This window comes from Sander lucioperca, chromosome 21 (assembly GCF_008315115.2).
Source record: "Sander lucioperca isolate FBNREF2018 chromosome 21, SLUC_FBN_1.2, whole genome shotgun sequence".
Lineage (NCBI taxonomy): Eukaryota > Metazoa > Chordata > Actinopteri > Perciformes > Percidae > Sander > Sander lucioperca.
Genome location: NC_050193.1, coordinates 5085299 through 5106074, shown reverse-complemented (window position 1 = coordinate 5106074; position 20776 = coordinate 5085299). Strand labels below are relative to the sequence as shown.

The following is a 20776-nucleotide window of genomic DNA, read 5'->3' as shown; positions in this document are numbered from 1 at the left end:
GAAAACATGTATTTGATTAAATAAGCTGCCACACACAAGCTCTGCCAGTCCTACAAGCTACAGTATTTAACTTTAGACATGTAGGAAGTCAATTTTAGTATTGTTTGTAGATTGAAGAGGTTATGACTAATACATTTAAAAAACAAAAGCTCCATAATAGAAGGAATGGAGCATGTATACAGTATGGATGATAGGGTTGTGGGTGAAATACATTAAATGTTCGTTCAACAGCAGCTGTTTTTATGTTAAGTTTGTAGAGGTTAAAGGAGTTCCTTGTTCTAGTCTCATAGCAAAATGTTGAGGCTAAACGAGGACAGTAATATGGCAGCATAAACTGAGTATGTACCCATCACAACTTGTCATAAGTCTGCTCATATATATTTTATATTTATTTCATTAAATGGTTTAATTTTATTAAAAAGCATCTAAATTATTTTTTTATTTTACATTCATTTATGTACATGTTTTCTCAATGAACTACCTTCATGTACAAATAAAGTCTATTTGTTTCTGCTCTTTTAAAGTATGGTAAATTATTCCTATAAATAAGTATGGTCTGTTTTTGTACCTTCAAATAAAGCTTTTTCCCTCATTGAGAAGTGCAGTCACTCAGTTCAAGTTACACAAGCAAAAACAATTGTTTAATTTTGTACGAGTGCCACACAGGACTAAGACACACAATTCAACTATTTCTTATATTTTCAAATATTACTTTGTACCCAACTGTACAGTAATTTCTGTTTTCCAAGAAAGACAGCTATAATTGGCACAAGAGGGTATGGAAATTAAAACTTACGACTTAATATAGGCTACAGAATTGGTCTCCAATAATTAACACACTTAGAAAGCTTAACTATGTCTCTCCTATGTGACAAACACAAATAACATTTCTAGAGAAAAACAAAGTGGGAGAAGAAACTACAAAGTCTCTTAAAGCACAGATTTGTTTGCGTTTCTCTTTTCCCCACACAGAATTTGGTTTGGTCCGACTATGCCTGAACTACACACATTAAATAGATAAAAATGTCATAATCCAAAGAGTTTCTTTACACAAATACATCATATTAAACACCACAATGTATACCCATCAAATTATGTATATTATATTTCATAATATGTGGTACATGAAATTCTAACATACATAGTGATGTGAAAACGTCAAACATAGGTTCTTCCAAAAGCATATATAAAATAGTGTAGAAGCTGCAAAAAGACTAATTGTTAGCATTGGTTGAACAGCCTAGTTGCACTGAATTAAACTCTTTAGCATGCTGGGAAAAATAATGACAATAATACAACTCCCACTTTGTAGGAGACAGGTTTATCCAGTTTGTCCATGCTACGGTATATACAAAGGATTGTGAAGAGCAATAGTCTGCAGTGTAAAAGTGCCTGCTCCAAAACGAATGTGTCTCTGAACAAATCTTTCCATTTGTCAGGAAACCATACAGAGGAATGCTCAGCAAATACTTCAAACAAGCAGATGCGAGAGATGGTCCATTAAGTGTCATTCCCAGCCATCGCTGGCTTCCCCGTTTCCCTCCTGGAGTCCCATAATAATCATCTCCTCTTTGAAACTGACATGAATCAGAGGGAATGCACTTCAGACGGCCAGAGAGTGAGCACTGTTATAACGAACAAAACAGAATCAGGATCAGGGACACTGCTGAACATCCAGCAGCTTTATTTAAAAAAAATGCATAGCTCCAGATGTCTCCGATACAGTGAAGGTGACTTCCATGTCATTTCCTGTGATTATTACTGCTGAGATGAAGACAGATCAGTTCTCTGGTCATTGAGCTATCACTTTTATAAACTACTATTAATTCTCCCTCCTCTTGGTGCTTAAATTATTCATTAAAATAGGACAAAAGCAAGCAGTCCATCGTAAATACTGGGATAATGAAAATTAAACACCTGGATTCAATCCAGCTCTGTGCAGTATGTGATACAGCCATTTCCCCAGGGGGTTAGAGATAGGGGTGGCAAGGACACAAACACCTGGATCTTGCTGTAAACATGCCTAGAACTCATCATCAGAGGTAATCAGCATGATTTTGTCAGACTTGCGGGAGCTCTTGTTGCCAGTGGCCACTTTTCCGTTGGTGCTGGGCTGGACCACCTCCTGTGTGGACTGCTGCGTGTACTGCTGGTAGGCTGGGGAGAAGTTGTGGATGGCATCCTGTACCATGTCTCCCGGGTTTATGGTCTCCTTCAGACCGCTGGAGATGCTGTGCATAGGAGGGATGTTTTCTGTAGGAATAATATAGGAACAAGGACATTAAGAGATGAACGATGACACAATCATGCATGAGACTTCAATGTTACAGCTTCAAAGAAATAGTGTGACACCAACTTACAGGAATCTCCTCTGGTGGACTGGCAACTGCTTGCCATACAGTGAGGAAAATAAGTATTTGAACACCCTGCTATTTTGCAAGTTCTCCCACTTAGAAATCATGGAGGGGTCTGAAATTGTCATCGTAGGTGCATGTCCACTGTGAGAGACAATCAAAAAAAAAAAATCCAGAAATCACAATGTATGATTTTTTAACTATTTATTTGTATGATACAGCTGCAAATAAGTATTTGAACACCTGAGAAAATCAATGTTAATATTTGGTACAGTAGCCTTTGTTTGCAATTACAGAGGTCAAACGTTTCCTGTAGTTTTTCACCAGGTTTGCACACACTGCAGGAGGGATTTTGGCCCACTCCTCCACACAGATCTTCTCTAGATCAGTCAGGTTTCTGGGCTGTCGCTGAGAAACACGGAGTTTGAGCTCCCTCCAAAGATTCTCTATTGGGTTTAGGTCTGGAGACTGGCTAGGCCACGCCAGAACCTTGATATGCTTCTTACAGAGCCACTCCTTGGTTATCCTGGCTGTGTGCTTTGGGTCATTGTCATGTTGGAAGACCCAGCCTCGACCCATCTTCAATGCTCTAACTGAGGGAAGGAGGTTGTTCCCCAAACTCTTGCAATACATGGCCCCGGTCATCCTCTCCTTAATACAGTGCAGTCGCCCTGTCCCATGTGCAGAAAAACACCCCTAAAGCATGATGCTACCACCCCCATGCTTCACAGTAGGGATGGTGTTCTTGGGATGGTACTCATCATTCTTCTTCCTCCAAACACAGTAAGTGGAATTATGACCAAAAAGTTCTATTTTGGTCTCATCTGACCACATGACTTTCTCCCATGACTCCTCTGGATCATCCAAATGGTCATTGGTGAACTTAAGACGGGCCTTGACATGTGCTGGTTTAAGCAGGGGAACCTTCCGCGCCATGCATGATTTCAAACCATGACGTCTCAGTGTATTGCCAATAGTCACCTTGGAAACGGTGGTCCCAGCTCTTTTCAGGTCATTGACCAGCTCCTCCCGTGTAGTTCTGGGCTGATTTCTCACCTTTCTTAGGATCATTGAGACCCCACGAGGTGAGATCTTGCATGGAGCCCCAGTCCGAGGGAGATTGACAGTCATGTTTAGCTTCTTCCATTTTCTAATGATTGCTCCAACAGTGGACCTTTTTTCACCAAGCTGCTTGGCAATTTCCCTGTAGCCCTTTCTAGTCTTGTGGAGGTGTACAATTTTGTCTCTAGTGGCTTTGAACAGCTCTTTGGTCTTGGCCATGTTAGTAGTTGGATTCTTACTGATTGTATGGGGTGGACAGGTGTCTTTATGCAGCTAAAGACACCTGAAAAAGGTGCATCTAATTTAGGATAATAAATGGAGTGGAGGTGGACATTTTAAAGGCAGACTAACAGTCTTTGAGGGTCAGAATTCTAGCTGATAGACAGGTGTTCAAATACTTATTTGCAGCTGTATCATACAAATAAATAGTTAAAAAATCATATATTGTGATTTCTGGATTTTTTTTTTTTTTAGATTATGTCTCTCACAGTGGACATGCACCTACGATGACAATTTCAGACCCCTCCATGATTTCTAAGTGGGAGAACTTGCAAAATAGCAGGGTGTTCAAATACTTATTTTCCTCACTGTATTTATTGTAGAGATGTGAGCATGGTAACCTATTAATCAAAGTTTGATGGTGTTGTACGGTAAACGTTGGTCCAAAAAAAACATGAATCAATCTCTTTCTTGCTTGCTCCTGAGGGGAACTAGATATTGCGGGAGGGCGGTTCTTGTGCATACTATGAAATAGAATCCTGCTCCACTGCACACTTTCATTATGTTTGTACAGTGGACATGCAAAGTTAACTGAGAAGATAAAACCTCATGTTTATGCTTCATTTGGCTGAACGTCAATGCCCTTTGTATTATGCACTCAGCGCTTCATTAGACACAGCTTTCTCACTCTAAACAACCTAATTAAGTCTTATCAACTTTTAGATATTAGCTCCTCTGTAGGACATAACCTCTTGTATGTAGGAGATAACATCTCGTACTTAGGTACATAAAAAAAAATAAAAGAAATCACTAAATGGGCATGATTTATTTCCTTTCATCATGGCTTTTTCACAGGATGCAGTCTATAAATGGACTGAATACAATTCAGTCACAAACACCTTCTCCACTGATGGTCCCTTGGCACCCAGCTGTGAGCCAGGTTGAATTTACCTTAGAACTAAAAAGGGAGTTCAAGGCAAAAAAAAGCAGGCAGACACCTACAGCCGTCTGTTTCAGGTTCACTGACAGTGCAGCCAGGATCGGCTTATGGAGGTGGCAAAGAGAAGGGCAAGGTGGGGTGGGTTGGGGGGTACAGGGCAGTTAGGCACGGTCTGCTGAGTTTCTACTTACTGCCTACCTGTTCCACAGGGCTGAAGCAGAGGAACATTAAAAAGATGTGGCAATCTCTGCAATCACACACGTCAACACCTAAGGGTGGGTGTGCAGCAGCAGTGTTAATGTTCGGGCCAAAAAGTTCAGTTGTAGGAGGGGCCAGGATGACTGAAGCAATACAACAAAACAAATGTAATGATCAGCTGTCAAACACTTTGGAGCAACATCATTATTATACTTTAACTGGACAGCAAGATGAATAATGGATTTCCTTTCATATGGGCAGAAGAATGGTTAATTCATCCCATTAACTTCATCTTGGGGAAAAAAAAAAAAAAAAAAAAAAGTAATATCAAGTTGATACAGAAGTGTTTCAGTTTTCATCATCACTTCTGAATGTTAAGCAGCTCATTGGAAAAGAGGTTTTCCTATAGCAGGAAAAAAAATGGCATTATGATTGATATCGGCACGAAAGGCTTTTCCCATGGCTTCCATTTGTCTTTTACTTGCAAGCAGCACTGATGTCCAAGAGGTGTGGCTCCCTCCCTGCTAGTTACTCTCTTCCTCTACATCGTTTTACTGGCAACTGTCCTGAGCCACGAGTAATAATGTGTGCCCTTAGGCCGATGAAAGCCCCTGCTGAAATCTAACCTGACTTAGTGTGTCACTGATCATGACAGCATTACATTTAATTACAAGTATAAATTTGTAAATAGACATTACAGTTTGTTAAAAACAGTTAAAATAGAGGGATTCAATGTGAAATCTAACTTTAAAAGTCAGTCTGACCGGACTGAAAACTGACTGGCTGCAAACGGCATGGAGCAATGCAATTACAGTTACTGCAAACAAGTTCAAGCCTGTGGCAGTCCTTATTCTATGGTGGAGAATGGCAATAAGCCTCGGAACATGTCAACATATTTTCAAGGGGAAGGCAAGCGTTAATGATAAGACTAAAGCGCTCACCTGGTACTTCATTTTTTTTCTCCTGGTAAACGGTGCAAGTGAAGGCATATCGGAGGGCTATAGCAGCAAAGAACATTTCGATGCAGATGATAAAGTTCTGCCAGCCTGCTGCCACGGTTCCGGCGCCGACCTCTTCTCCATCTATGAAGAGCGCATTGGGTAAGACGCCGCAGCGCTCCAGGATGGCGAGGACCATTCCTACAAAGCAGCAACATTTTCATCAGCAATTTCTACTTTTTATGTACTGGTTTTGATACAGGAAAAAGTATAGGGGTTAACGTACCTTGCCAGAAGGATAAGAAGATGACAGATTTGATTGTGAGGAATTTTAGCACGGGTTCATACGGTCTGAGCAGGTCACTTGTTGCAAAGAAGAAAAGGAAGAGAGCGTAGAGAGCCAGGCTGACTGAGAAGTTGTAGATGATTGTGATATATAGGTATCCTCCATTTATGCTGCACAGAAACAGTAGGAAAAGCCCCATCATTACAAATTTGGTAAATTTACAACCATGACATTTTTCCCATCTGTGCTCATATGACAAGCCTGCGTACAGCAACTTCCCTGCATTTTTTGACAGTGACAATTTATCTATGTTTTGAATCCATTTATTACTTTGGGCTGAATGAAAAAGACTGGCAGCTTACGTACATGTTTTAATATCAGGATGCATTTGATAAACAGGCAGCCTTATAGAGTATATTTCATTGTCAGACTACCTTTCTACCCTCTTTGCATTCTAGAGAGCCTCTCTGAGGCCTCAGCTGTGACTACACTACTTACTTACTTCCATCCTGTATGGAGTGCATGGTTGGCTGAAATTTCATAAGTAAACAATCTGTATATCTTCGTCTTGCTACAGAGCTTAAAGAAAGACATGAAAAAAAAGATGTCTGCCAGCTAATTTAGCTGTTAAAGAATATGGGGAAATAAGCAGGAAGAATTTAATCATGTCTATCTTTTAGCTCGACATTAAGAGGGTAATGATTTAAAGCTGATTGAAAACGTCTGTCTCAAGCCCTTGTTGAACTCTGTGCTTCTTCTGAGTAGTTTAGAAAAAAAGCTTTGTCACAGCTGAATCTAAAGAAAGACACTGAGCTGAGAGGCGGAGAAGAGCATCTGAAAATAAGTCAGGCAGAGTTTATGGGCTGCCGATTTTATAGCTTTTGATTACACGCTAAAGACAATTTTATTGAATGTATTAACCTCTCCATATTCCGTTGAGACCCTTATATTCTCATCTGGTACGATTAGAAATACGCAAAAATTAAGTTAGCCTGTCTGCAATTTACCCCCATCTTTGTATCACATCCAAACAAAGTATGAAATGAAACAATTCATCTCCCATTATAACAAAGTGCTTCACTGAGTGCAACATACAATAAGAATTAAGTGTCTTCATTCCAGAACACTTACGTGGGGGAAAACCTAAAGAAATAGATTTTATTATGCCATATATCAAAAACCCTTGAATTATTCTTTGCAATACCAACAATACCCAAAATAATGTGATTATGGCACACTCACAGGAAAGTTTGAACCTAGCACTTCCAGCCAGAAATGAAACCCATTACTTCTAAACATCTTCATCGTGCCAACTGTGAGGAGGTGATAATTGTCCCCATTTGCAAAATATTTCCATGTGCACATAAACAGCAAACAAGCCTGCTGGCAATGACATGGAATGTATAAGATACACAAAGAATGAAATGGAAAGGAGAGGTGCTGCTCACTTAAAATCTCCGTCATGATATTTGCCAAAGGCCTGCAGGATGATGGTGATGACTGCCATGATGGGTTTGACTACGCAGAACTGGAGAGTCGCCTGGAGAACACATTACAATTGACAATAAGACATCCAAACAAGCAAGGACACTCTGAAGGAGGAGGAGGTTGAAGGACATCAGAATTAGTTGTACATCTACTTACCTGAAAAAAAAAGATTGAAAATGAAATACAAATCTAAACAAAAACAAAGTGTTCATTAGCATTTATGTGTTGGGACTATTCCTACAAAATGTCTGGCACAAAACCCTCATAAAAACAGCAAATAGTATCTTCTCATCTAACTCCCAGCAAGGAAGCAAATAATATATTTCCTAAAATGTTAAGCTGTTGACTTAAAATACCTCAATTAAAAAAGGTCATAAAATACATCCCTTGTTAAATTTGTCTTTCCTTCAGTTCTAGAAAGTAAACCATCTGATACTAATGTCTCCATGCTGATGTGGATAGGGACTGGCTGGATGGGGGATGTACACCTGCATGCAATATAAGACTGGAGGACAGGTGTCCACTGTGTTGTGTATTGAAGCCTGAGCCAACCAATTCGACAGAGGCTGCTCTAAACTCCCATCACTGTGTCGGCACTTGAAAGGCAACAGACCACGAGTGCTCAACTTTAATAGCCAGAGGGAGGCTTTTTAGAACGGCCAGAGTCGGTGGAGTTGGGCTTGACAAAATTACATCAATAATCATTTAGATTACTGATTTGCTTTGAGAATATTCAGAGTGACAATCTGTCACTAGAACAGGGATAGGGACAGCAAAGCCTGTCAGTACTAAAAGCTTCAAAGTTTAGTTTTATTGAACTTTCAGCATTATCACAGGTTAATAAAGACAAATATTAACACTGAATCCACGATCAACCACTGTTTCTACTTCAAATTAAGTTATTAACTGCATCCATGCATACCGACACTTTACAGACCTAGTAATACCCTTAAATATTAAGCTACAAGCGAGTGTCAGTGTACATTGCACGATACAAATGTAAAATAAGAGGATATGTTCATTCTGCATGCTTGTCCACGGCTTGAATAACAGCTCTATTGCAAACTGATGCATCAAAGGGTTATGTGAATTTAAGAGAACGTGCACCTCTGTTTTATTCAGCACATTTGACTTTTCCCATTTTTTTGTTAGCAACCTGCCGGCCTTTTCCATTACAATACTAAATAACGTCTCCTAGAGAACTCACAGCTTGAAATGACCTGAGGCATTTTCTTTCGGTTATAATTTGTACCACTTCAGAGTTCACCACAATAGTTCACTGGTGGCAACTATCGACAGAACTGCTTTTAAAATTTCTCCTGAGTCCTACTAAACAGCAAACCCCCTCTACTTTGTGTATTACAATACAGACAGTCAAAGCTAGTCCTTAATTGAACAGTTTAATTAAGAAATCTTTGAGTCGTTTGTATTGTCCTGTTGCCTTACACTCTTCTCCAAGCCTCTGTGCTACTGTCCACGCTTGCATCTTTAACTTCTGCAAGGAAACTATCAAAGGCTTTTTTAATAAAACCTTTGCCCGACATCAATACATTATTTTCAGTGATTTAATTGCTTATGTATTCTTGCTGCTGTTCTTAACTTTAGGGGAAAAAAAATAAAACAAAAAATGCCTGTACTAAATGATGAATGTAGAAAAGCCAGATGTATTAAGGGTCTTGTGCTGGTGTAAAGCCAGGTGTAGCACGAACGCAGCCGCAATGCACATTCGTCAGATGGCAGTCTATTTTTCCAAATGGCCCTAAACAGCTCCTGGGGTCCACAGGATTCCACTTTTTCCCAGTTTCAGGGAAATAAGACCCTAAATTGTTCTACAATATGATAAAGGACTTAAACTCAAATGTCAGAACTGTTTGGGATGCAAGAGCAGCTTATCCTCTAACCTTATCTCTAAGAACCACAATTACGCTAGGCTGCTTTTCCATATCAGTGATTCAATTATTAACTCCTCTTCTTATCACACACTGAAGCTTCCCCAAAATGTGCAAAGAATTTCAGATTTTTTACCCCCACCCCCAAAAACATGGATTAGGGCCTTTCACATCTTATGCTCTGCCAGAGAGCTATCCGTTAGATTTAGTATTTGACTTTGATGAGCAGTTGCAGATAATTCACCTTGAAGTTTTCTCTCAAAGACGAACATGCTGGTGTTTTCTCAATGACAACCCCTATGTGATCAATATAATTGAGTGCTTTAGTAATCCAGTTAGAATAAAAATCATTAATTATCATTAATTTGGATCCAGTTAGTCACTCGCTTCTTGGGAGTTGACCTGCAAAACAGCATTTGATCATTTCTGAAGCGTTCAATATATTGATTTCTAAAATTGTCTGTTCAATGAATGTTAATGATGTTGACCCATTTTAAAAGCAGAATAAGTTAGTTATAAAGTCCTTGCTCTAGGCCGACACTTTCTCTGCACTGACACTCCGCAAACTAACAAAACTTCTGTTTTAACACATAATAATTTATATAGCACCTTTAAAAACAGAGTTTACAACGTGATTTAACAGACAAAGCAAGGCAAAAGCAGGATATCCAGAGGTCAAAACAACAGAGCTAAACAGTAAGGCCAAACAATAGCAAGACAAAATTTGGGTAAATAGAAAAACTAGAAGACAAAGAACGCAAAACATTGTTTAACACTTTTGAAAAATCGACTTTGCTGATCTTAAATTGTCCTCTCACAAAAATATATCCTTTATATGCAAGATTCTTTTGAGATATGCCACCAGAGAAAATGTCTTCTTTTTAAAAACACCTCACATAGGATTCCAGTGAAGGTACATTGAGTGTTTATCACTTGCTGCTTATTTAAAAAAAAAAAAAAAAAAAAAGTTAATTTCCCCCTGTATTTTGTTTTGAAGATATAACTCAGTCTTAGGCTGGGCACTTGAGCAGCATCCCAAGACACTCAGAGGGAGCGCTGGTCTGACAGCTCATATAATCACTCTGTGGATATTATCAAGCTGCTTCACCTGGCCTCAATTGCTTTTGTTTACCCCCTTTTTTTTTCTTTTTTTTTTTTTTTAAAATCAGTGGATGCTATTCTCTGAAAAGCACAGAGCCAATTATAACAGCTGTCATTTTTAAGCAGTCTGGAGATCTCGGTAGAATGGTAATTTACAGAGCAGTATCTTTTGTTTGTTTGCAAATGTATTTCAATGGTCAGAAGGAGCATCTCAAGAGCGGAGCTAAGGGAATGATTGAAGCTCACCTGTTTGCAGAACCTTAAAAAGCCAATGGAGTAGCTCATTCCACCAAGGCAGCAGGTACCATACAGACAACTTGACCTGTGAAGACAAGAAATGATGAGCTAGTAAGTCATGTCAACCATCATATATTTAGCATCAGATAACAGAAGCAAGTTAACGCATGTATTGAGTGACAAGATAGAAACACATGTACAACGTAATACTGCCATACAATAAACACTAGCTTGCTTAATTAGTGTTTGTTAACATTAGAGCTAATAAAGTCAATTGACAGAACCATTTTCATTATCCATTAAATCAAGTAATTATTTAAACAAAAATGCCAGACATTTGCTTCTTCCAGCTTCTCCAGAGTCAAAGAGTATTTGCAGTTTTGTTCTCCTTTTACTGTATGTAATAATAATAATAATAATAATAATAATAATAATAATAATAATAATAATAATAATAATAATTTGAATTTGTATAGCGCTTTTCAAGAACTCAAAGTCGCTTCAATGTGTATGTAACGGTAAAATGAATACCTTAGGACACTGTGATGGCTATTTTATAACATTTTATAAACAAAACAACTAATCGATCAATCAAGAAAATAGAAGATCAGTTGATAATGAAAATAAACGTTTGCAGCCCTAGTTGACATTGCTGCTTTAGTGTTAGTGTTCTGTGGTGCTGTATTTGCATGCAATGTATTGAAAGATGTTGCTAATATTAGGGCAACGATACATTGAATTTTCATCGTCATCGCGATATGAACTAGCGCGATGAACACATCGCAACAGACAGCCTGACACGATGAATAAGGGAAAACAGTTTACACACTGAGACGACGCGAAGCGTAATACGTCTCCATAGCAGCAGGCGGCGCTGCTCTGTATGGTTTCCATTAACAGTCTGATTATTTCACAGAAAATGAAAACCGGCAGCTGATTGGACGAACTCGTCACGTGGTTCTTTTTTCTCCGGAAATTCACAGCCAGACTGTCATGGCGTCTCGTTCAGAAGTCTAACTCGAATCAAGTCATGTGACTCGAGTCCCCCATGTCTGGCATTTAGGGGGGTGGTCCTGGTCAAGACAATCTCCTGACTAATCAACTTTAGCGTGGCATGGTTGTTGGTGCCAGACAGGCTGGTTTGAGTATTTCACAATCTGCTCAGTTACTGGGATTTTCACACACAACCATTTCTAGGGTTTACAAAGAATGGTCTGAAAAAGGAAAAACACCCAGTATGCGGCAGTCCTGTGGCTGAAAATGCCTTGTTGATGCTAGGAGGTCAGAGGAGAATGGGCCGACTGATTCTGAACTTTGACTCAAATAACCACTCGTTACAACCGAGGTATGCAGTAAAGCATTTGTGAAGGCACAACACGCACAACCTTGAGGCGGATGGGCTACACCAGCAGAAGACCCCACCGGGTACCACTCATAAACATTTATTTATTTACGATACATTATTCATTCACAAAGAAAATTGGTGTCCTTAAAGGTTGGATGTTTCCTTATTTTCTTTTAATTAAGACATTATTTCCACAATTTCCAAAAGGTTATTTTTTTATTCCTCTTTTTAGGTCAACTTTTGCACTTATGCTGAGGACTGTATTTATCCTATTTACTTAGAACATTTTGTTATTTATTTAGAACAAAATAAAACATCTCCCTCTCTGTTGGGGAATTTCCAGCTTATGTACTTGTGCTATGTAAGTTGAGACAATGGTACCCAGGTGTCATTCAGGTCAGTGTCCAACATAACCTCATAACCTTACCAGGCAGAGGAATACTTCAACTTTGTGCCTCCATAGATGAACCTATTAAATCAAATAATTATTCATTTCACACTGCACTGTAACTTTTATTCATGTATTTGTATCTTATTCTATTTTAGCCTGTTTTATTTTCATGACCATTTTAATTGCTCTATAATGTTTTAAGTAAAGCAAAGTACTTTAAATTGCCTTGTTGCTGAAATGTGCTATAGAAATAAAGTCTGTCAGCCTGTCACCAGGGCATAGAGAACACTATTGTGCCTGTCTGTCTCGGCATGTTAACTGCAGCGTGATTTCGCCATTATATTATAGTGCAGCAAACGCTGTCGGCGTGAAGTTTTGAAAACTGTAACCACACTTGCGACCGCTTTATCGGCATTGCCTTGACTTAAACAAGCTGCCGAGGCGACCTAGTCTCGCTCCGTCTGCACTGCAGCTCTGCGCGTGTATCAGAGCTGAGCTTTAGGGGGTGGGGAGGCAAATGGAATAAATAAACTGGTGAGAACAACTGACTCTATACAACGGCTCACAATCAGGATGCTCTGTAGCTGCCTCAGACTAAGGTGCTGCTGTTCAGAGCGCTTTGGTAGTTTTTAATGTTCCTAACCATCAGACTTTACCAAGATTAGCAATATTTAATTACTGGCCTATAATGTCTACACATCTAGTTATTTTAATTTTCCTGTCTTTTTCTTATTTGTAGACAGGGTACTGATGCCCAAAACACTCAAATGCATCGTCATCACTTGCAAATGAGCATGGATATTCAGTCAAATTGAATTTGAGAAACAAATTGGGATTTTCCTGCAGAGTGAAAGTAGTCCAAGTATTTGTTGCTCTGTGTTGATTCCCACAGAACCTGTGTGCATCTGAGTTGTTTTATTTAAGCAGTTCACACTTTATTAATGGGAATGTGACATATTACACTGAATCTAATATTAAAGCAGCCATATTATGCTCATTTTCAGGTTCATATTGTATTTTAAGGTTGTACCAGAATAGGTTTACATGGTTTTATTTTCAAAAAACACCATATTTTTGTTGTACTGCAGTGCTCTCTCACTGCTGCAGATCCTCTTTTCAGCTGGTCTCTGTTTTAGCTACAGAGTGAGACCTCTTTTCTTCTTCTGTACTATCTTTGATTGCACTGCACATGTGCAGTAGCTCAGATGTAGATCATGTCAGCTAGCTAGCTCCATAGACAGTAAAAGACAGGCTGTTTCTACAACTTCAGTCAGTTACAAGGCAGGATTAGCTGGGAGACTTCTAAATGAGGGCGCACATGTAAGTAGTTCTTTTGTAGATTATGGTGAACTTGTGTGTGTTGTAGCAGTGCTTTGCTATTGAGAACGAGGTAGCATGCTAGCGTTAGCATTAGCATGCTACGAGCTAATGGTTGCGGTTAGCCTGCTCGTTTCGGCTTGTGACGGCACAAGCCGTGCCGATTTTGAACAGCTCACCCAGAGACTGAAGGCAGGACACATTCAGAAACTGTATCTCACTCTAAACAGCATGGATGGATTTTTTTCAAAGTTTGTATGTGTGTGGAAGCACCAGAGACACAACATAACACCCCAAATCCCAGAAAAAGTGATTTTTTCATAATATGGGCACTTTAATGTACAATATTAATTAGAATAGGAGTAGGCTTGATGTGCCACTAAAATGCTGTGACCATTTTCTAACATGCTAACACAACTAGATTGTTAGTATGGTAATGGCGTATATACAAACTATGTTAACTAATTATTCTGCCATGCTGCTGATTAAAAACATACTCAACTTGAACTTTAACCCGTTACAATATTAACATCCACAATATTGGATGTCTATGGAAATCCTAAAAAAACGTGTAACAGCAAGCAGTGCAGTTAATAAAAAAAACAACAAGATGTAGAATGTATGCTTCGTCTCCAGTGGCTGGTGTTGAGCAATGCCATCATTTATCAGGGCTCAACAGTGTCTCCACTGTCTTAAGAACCTGGCAAAGAGCTGCTGCCCTGTGGCTGAGTCAGCCATAAAACAGAGCCTGTCTTAGGCTGGTCAAAAGTGTCATAGATAACAGCAATTTATTGCATGCTCTTTCACTGTGTTTTCAAACTAAATGCTAATTCTAGGGCAGCAAGATGTACCTTGCACCATTTGGGATTGTAAACATGAAGACAAAACCTTATCATAGTTGGCCCCAGTCGAGTTTAAGAGAAGTGAATTCTGTCAACTTAATCATTTTAAAAATATTTTACAAATCTTCAAACCAGTACCAAACCAAACCATAATGTATGTATGCCACAACTGAATGGAGAATTGGAATGAGAGCACTCACTGGATGGGCTTCCCTCGGATCTCTGACATGATTGCACTCTCTCCTCCCAGATACTCAAAGGCCAGGCTCAGGAAATTGTAAATGACAAATGCTGTAACAGAAGAGAGAGAGAGTTACGTCTTTAAACCCTGAACCATGCATGGCATAATTTCAACTGTAGAGTAATTTCTCATCACCTTCAAATATAACTTCATTTAAAAAGGTCAAATCATTTAAGGGGAGAAAACGTCCACATGATAAAAAAAATAATTAGTCCTACATTTTGGAACAATAACTGTTTCAGTCTTTCCATTAAGAAGCTTCCAAGGGTTCTGTGTCTTGGAAATCCCTTCCTAATCCTTTGTTGCTATTTAAGGAGGGATTAAATGAAGCTAATGCAGATGGTGTCGTCAAGAGAAGGTTCATTATGTTTTAGCCGTAGCCACTGGTGGGATCCCTTACTGCTTTCTGATGCCCTGCACTATCAATTAGCCTACTTAATAAAGTTGTTTTTCTTTTTGCAAACACTGAAACCAGTGCACAAAGGATGCTCCTAAAATTACTCCACCTAGAAAACACCTCAAATAATGAGGTCTATCTACATGAGAACAATGACTGGTGTGTAAAACTAGTTTGGCGAGTTCCCTCGTCTTTCATATTTTGGCAGCCATGTAAAATACGAGGGTAGGGAACAACCCTGACTGTCCAGAAAGGACGTTGTCATGCAGATAATTTAAACTGTCACAAACCTTCGTAGCAGTCTCGAACAGAATCAAAGTAGACATAGTACTGGTCGTTGCTGATAAAAAGCAGGCTGAGCCAAGAATCAAAGGCATAAACTGGCACGATAAACAGGATGCGGATGATGTAGCGCTGCTCATTGGGGACAGTGTAGGATCGAAGGTGTGTATAGATCTACAATGAAAATACATAAAACAAAGCATATGGAAAAACATTAGTAAACAACAAAATGCATATTCCCTGATCTTGGTGAGGATTGTTACAGACTCAATAGAATAGAGTTGTCAATTAAATAACTAGGAAACTTAAGTTCTGCTCATGGACGTATGAAGTAGACATACAATGTTTTCCTGTAGCACTAACTCTGAAGCACGTGAGGAGGTTTGTGGTGTGAGTAGCTCAATATGCTCTTTACCTAGATATGCTCTTTACCTAGATATTAATTATAGCTTTTTGATCTTGCACTGACTGCTCTGTCCGTGTAAAGATGTGTCACTATGAAACACGGCAGCAGGATTGACTAGAATAAAGAGAGATCACCCAACTCCCATTTTAAAATCACCTATCAAAAACATTCCAGGTTTAAACTTCGTGGCCACACCTTATATTGAGCAGCTTTAACGTCAGATACAGAAGCGGACAATATGATCACTAAACTTTTTTTTTTTTTAACTGAGCTGATAAAAAAGGTCTTAGGACACACACACACACACACACACACACACACACACACACACACACACACACACACACACACACAAGTAATATGGTGCAGCTGCCAACATTTATTGGAATATACACAACATATGGCCGACGATCTGATTATCATTCTTTCCAGTGACATTTAGTTTTATATACAAGGCTTAGTTTTTAGACTTGGCAAAACTAACACCTGATATACCCATTTTTACACATGTGAGCCTCATCCAAATGATGAATTACATTTAAAAAAAAAACTGAGGCAAATGTTAGCTTATCCATTCTGATCTCAAGTAATTACAGCACTTTATGATCTGTACGTCAGTAAAGGAAGACATGTTTCAACAGTGAAATTAAGGTACAGTTAAACTGCCATTCTCAGGCAATACTGGCAGATGACTGCCGATTGGCTAATCTCAACAATGTTAACAAATCAAAAACAAACCTGTTTGGGATCTCCACATAGGATCCCCTAAACAATTAGCATATTTACTAGGAAAATCTGTCAAATTGTTTCTCCAGTATTATTGTGTCTCAGCCGATGACTGCAGTTGTGCAGAAAGAGCTCCAAAAAAAGTAGCGCTTATTACAGTCTAAAGCAGGGGTTTTCAACGTTTTTTTAAGCCAAGGACCCCTTAACTAAATGAGAGATGGAGCAGGGACCCCCTATTACATATTGTATAAAATTAAGTTGCAAAATGAACTGGGCCTACAATAATGTGTAGGGCAGCCTAAAGCCTTTATACCTTTTTGCATAGGATACTAAGATATTGAAATGGCCTACTAATTGTTGGCATGATAAATCACGTTTAAATATTTAACATACATGTGGCACAGTTAATCCTTAGGATGAACTGTGTATGTAGATGGCCTTAGTGACTACCTTACCTATCGGACAGTTAGCAGTGGGGATTTATGTTTGCTAATAATATGTTGGATTCCTGTTAAGACTTTTTAATTTTTGAAAACACTTAAATTTGGAGGCCCCCCCTACACTGACTCTGAGGACCCCCTTTTGAAGATCCCTGGTTTAAAGCATATAAGGGAATATTATTGTGATGCTACAGCCGTGGCAATCATTTTCTAGTAATGACTAAAAAATTTATTATTACTTACTGATTATCAAAATAGTGGCCGATTGTCTGTCTATCCACTAATCAATTCATCGTTGCAGCTCTAGAGCAGTTTCACTCACTCTTGGGCTCGCTTGCTGAATAATATTTTCTTGACATTATTTTGTACTATTTTAAAATGTACCATCAGTGGGTCTGAACATTTTTTATTCTGAAAACCTCCATATTTGGGGGAGCAAGCTAAACAACATCCAGCGTCTCACTCTGCTTGACAATTCAGCTTGATTAAATGCCCATTAGAGGCTGCACATTAAAGCCCGATTACTGTGAGGATGGGGGTGTGATGCACTTGGCCATCTCAAAGCCGACTGTAGACGGATGTCCTCCATTTGCTTGAAAACCAGAATAGACTACGTCCTACTTGACTCCATACCACTAATGCATAGTTGTATGCTGAATAATCACTTCAAGCCCAAGTAAAGCTCAGACTTATTTCTGCAATTTCTGCTCAAGAGTAGAGTTGGGGGCAGAGAAATCACATTTTTTAAAACATATATAACCTATAACAGAAGTGATTGCACATATTGTCACCAAATAAGAGGGACATGTGCAAAGTATGACGCAGCTACAGCACATAAGCGTAGTCTGCTGCTCCTAATCCCAAATGCTTCACGTTGCAAAGGGACCAAAAAGCAACCAAGAAAAGTGAGCCACACTCTGCTGATTACCAGCGCGAAAAGCATTGCCGACTTTACAGCAAGGAGGATCTAAGGCAGGGGTGGCCAACCAGTTAGGTATAAAGAGCCACAAAATAAAACGCACCATAGCAAAAAGCCACACAACACATGCACGTCCACACTACAACAGCAACAGTGTCTTCCAGATCTGATGACAGTCATAATACATAGCAGTTTTCATAGTTTTTTTTCTCACTTAGATTGACTCAGTGGGAAACCTGACAGTCTTTGTTATCCACAATCCTTTTCAGGTCTTGCTTGAACTCGGTTGTGGCCACTCGAAGCAACTCTCTCACTCATTTGTCACTAAAGGGGCTTTCAAACAATCGGATTCTGCAGTGAAAGGGTTAACGAGGAAGGTGATCTGTGGCCGCTGTTTTTCCTCAGGTTGCAGAATCTGTCCTCAAAACGCATTATTTTCCATTTTAAAATAATTGGCAAATGTATTGGCAGTATTGGCAGATGCATTCAAATGTGTTTTTTTACTTATCTGAAATACTGTATGTTTCAGAAAAGAAAACAATCAACCAATGACACAGCCCCCAGCCACACAGTAAGAGCCTCACAGGAGCAGGTAAAGAGCCGCATACGGCTCAAGAGCCACAGGTTCGCCACCCCTGATCTAAGGTCATTGGTGTTCTGTGTTTAGTATTCAGAATGTGAGTTTAGGAGTCTATAGCAATCCTCGAGAGCCAAGTCAGATGAAACACCACCAGCATTGCAACAATAGTCCTGCAGACCATTTCATTTCACCTGTGTGACACAAGGGATGCCTGTTGCAAACCTGCTCCAATCTCCCTGCGGTACACTTGCTAGTATTCATTTGTCCAATTAAAATGTCTTATCGCAAGTGTTTGGCAAAGCAAGTACTATTAAAATTAAAAAGATAGAAACCAATTTGCAGGATATTGATGCTACGTTTTTTTTGTTATTTGAGGTTGTTACAAAGCTTAGAAAAGGTACCCTAAAAAACAGATACTATGACTATATGCATGCTAATGTTTATATGATCCAGGCATATGCTTCTGGACTGAGGATGTTGGATGGATGCATATTCAATACAAGGGTTATACAATCGACTAAAACTGGGAACTATTACAGCTGCACAACATTAAACCCACAGCGAACAAGAGAACAACACCCTCATCCTTAATAACGCTGTAAATGTTATCTCAATATCAGTTGATTTCCCTGCTGATAATACACTACACCCCACCGCATTCTCTCCGAATGATGAAACCATAATGATAAGCTATCATGTGTGCACAGTGGGTAACTCACCCACACAAGAGGAAACACTCATTTACAGCAATATTGAAATGGTTGCCTGTGTTTAGAGAGAGCGACACACACACACACACGCCATTTTAAATCTGATAGTTAAGCAAAACATCTCCACAATGCAGATAGACAGTGTGATCACAAAGTAGAAAGAATAATACCTACCTAAAACAAGGTTTGTGTAAAGTGCAAGTATGAAAATAAGCGGTGTAAGCGTAGACACTGACTTTACAACACTATGGTGTAAGCTAATAATCCTTTATGGATATAAGACATAAGATGTTTCTGTCCTCTGGCAAGGGAGGCGCAATGAGTCACTCTGCAACCATCCCTGATTACACATTTACACCACTAAGGCTGTATTATTCACTAGTGTTATGGTGTGCAGTGATTTTCTTCAAGCATGGGTATTTAGAAATATTCCTGTCTAGGACTTTTTTTTAAATGACACAAACTCACCTGGTGGCATGTTATGAGCAAGGCGGACCAGACGAATATCCCTGAGAGGCCCTGAGCTGCCAATGTGTTTAAGAACATCTGGTCTTCTATGATTGACCCGTTGCTTGTTCGAATAATAGTCATATTGGAGATGTCTGACTTGTCTGGGAGAATTGGTGTAGCCAGGTGAACAATAGAATTATTTTCGGTTGATGAATCCATGCCTTCAAAAGAAGTGTTCATCTGAAACAGATGGAATAAAAACACAGTCAGTAAGGCTTTCAAGTAAAACATAAGAACATCTCCCCTGTGGGTTTGACAGAATATTGCCCAATTATTTCATGCCGCCTACTGTGAACACAACATCTAGATTGTATTGTTATTATACTAAGTTAAAACAATAAATTCATTAGAAAATATACTACTGCTGAGGGAAGTGAAAGACTGACCTATTTAAATGATCACTCTCTTAAAATTCACCGTCAAACAGCTCACCTTGTCACGGGGACGGTGGGAGCAGCTTTATCCCGTTTAGATTGTACTGTCCACAATGCCAACGACCTCATTTACTGCCATTTACAAAAGGCCCGTCGACTCAATCAACGACGGGTTCAACAGACTGGACTTCCTTGTTTGAAACAGGTGTCTTACCGAGGTCGAAGTCCACACAGTCACCGAGTAAAAACTCAAACAAAACTTGTAACAAAAAACGTACTACTGCGGTAGCCTGAAGCGTTTACTCTGTGAAACACGTGGAAAAAGTCAGATTTTCAGTGTAAACGACGGGAATCTAAATTTATCCTTGAGCGGAGAGCCAGAGGAGCAGCAAAGATAAACAGGTTGGACACGCACGGGCACAGGTGAACGGGTCACGTGTCCACAACTCGTCATCACGTTGCCTACAGTATGTCTGGAATTATTACGTTTTTACTTTTTGGACTCGGAATAAAACTACATATGGTGTAAAACTAATCATAAGTGTAAAAATGAATATAACATTGAATTCGTTGTACTACTTCAC

General features: G+C 39.3%; 1 protein-coding gene across 3 annotated transcripts; it reads right to left on the bottom strand.

Moving 5' to 3' along the window:
- Nucleotides 1-613: 613 nt before the first annotated feature.
- On the bottom strand, nt 614-20640 carry tmem184a (transmembrane protein 184a). 3 transcript variants are annotated; one of them, XM_031312329.2, is made up of 9 exons: nt 20205-20640; nt 19777-19998; nt 15536-15701; nt 14808-14898; nt 10722-10797; nt 7446-7537; nt 5998-6167; nt 5715-5912; nt 614-2253 (listed from the first exon to the last, which is right to left on the bottom strand). In XM_031312329.2, exons 2-9 carry the CDS (start codon nt 19996-19998, stop codon nt 2024-2026), a joined length of 1245 nt encoding a protein of 414 aa, XP_031168189.1. In that variant the 5' UTR covers nt 20205-20640; the 3' UTR covers nt 614-2023. The 3 variants fall into 3 exon arrangements, with proteins under 3 accessions (XP_031168189.1, XP_031168188.1, XP_031168190.1); XM_031312328.2 differs by having other exon boundaries at nt 20251-20639; XM_031312330.2 differs by having other exon boundaries at nt 20407-20639.
- Between the last annotated feature and the right edge of the window lie 136 nt (nt 20641-20776).

Coding starts and splice junctions, on each gene's coding strand:
- tmem184a (XM_031312329.2), bottom strand. CDS start 19,998: ATGAACACTTCTTTTGAAGGCATGGATTCATCAACCGAAAATAATTCT. Junction 6,168..7,445: donor TATCATGACGGAGATTTTAA/GTGAGCAGCACC, acceptor GTTTCTGTGCAG/CATAAATGGAGGATACCTAT. Junction 5,913..5,997: donor CTTCTTATCCTTCTGGCAAG/GTACGTTAACCC, acceptor GCTGCTTTGTAG/GAATGGTCCTCGCCATCCTG.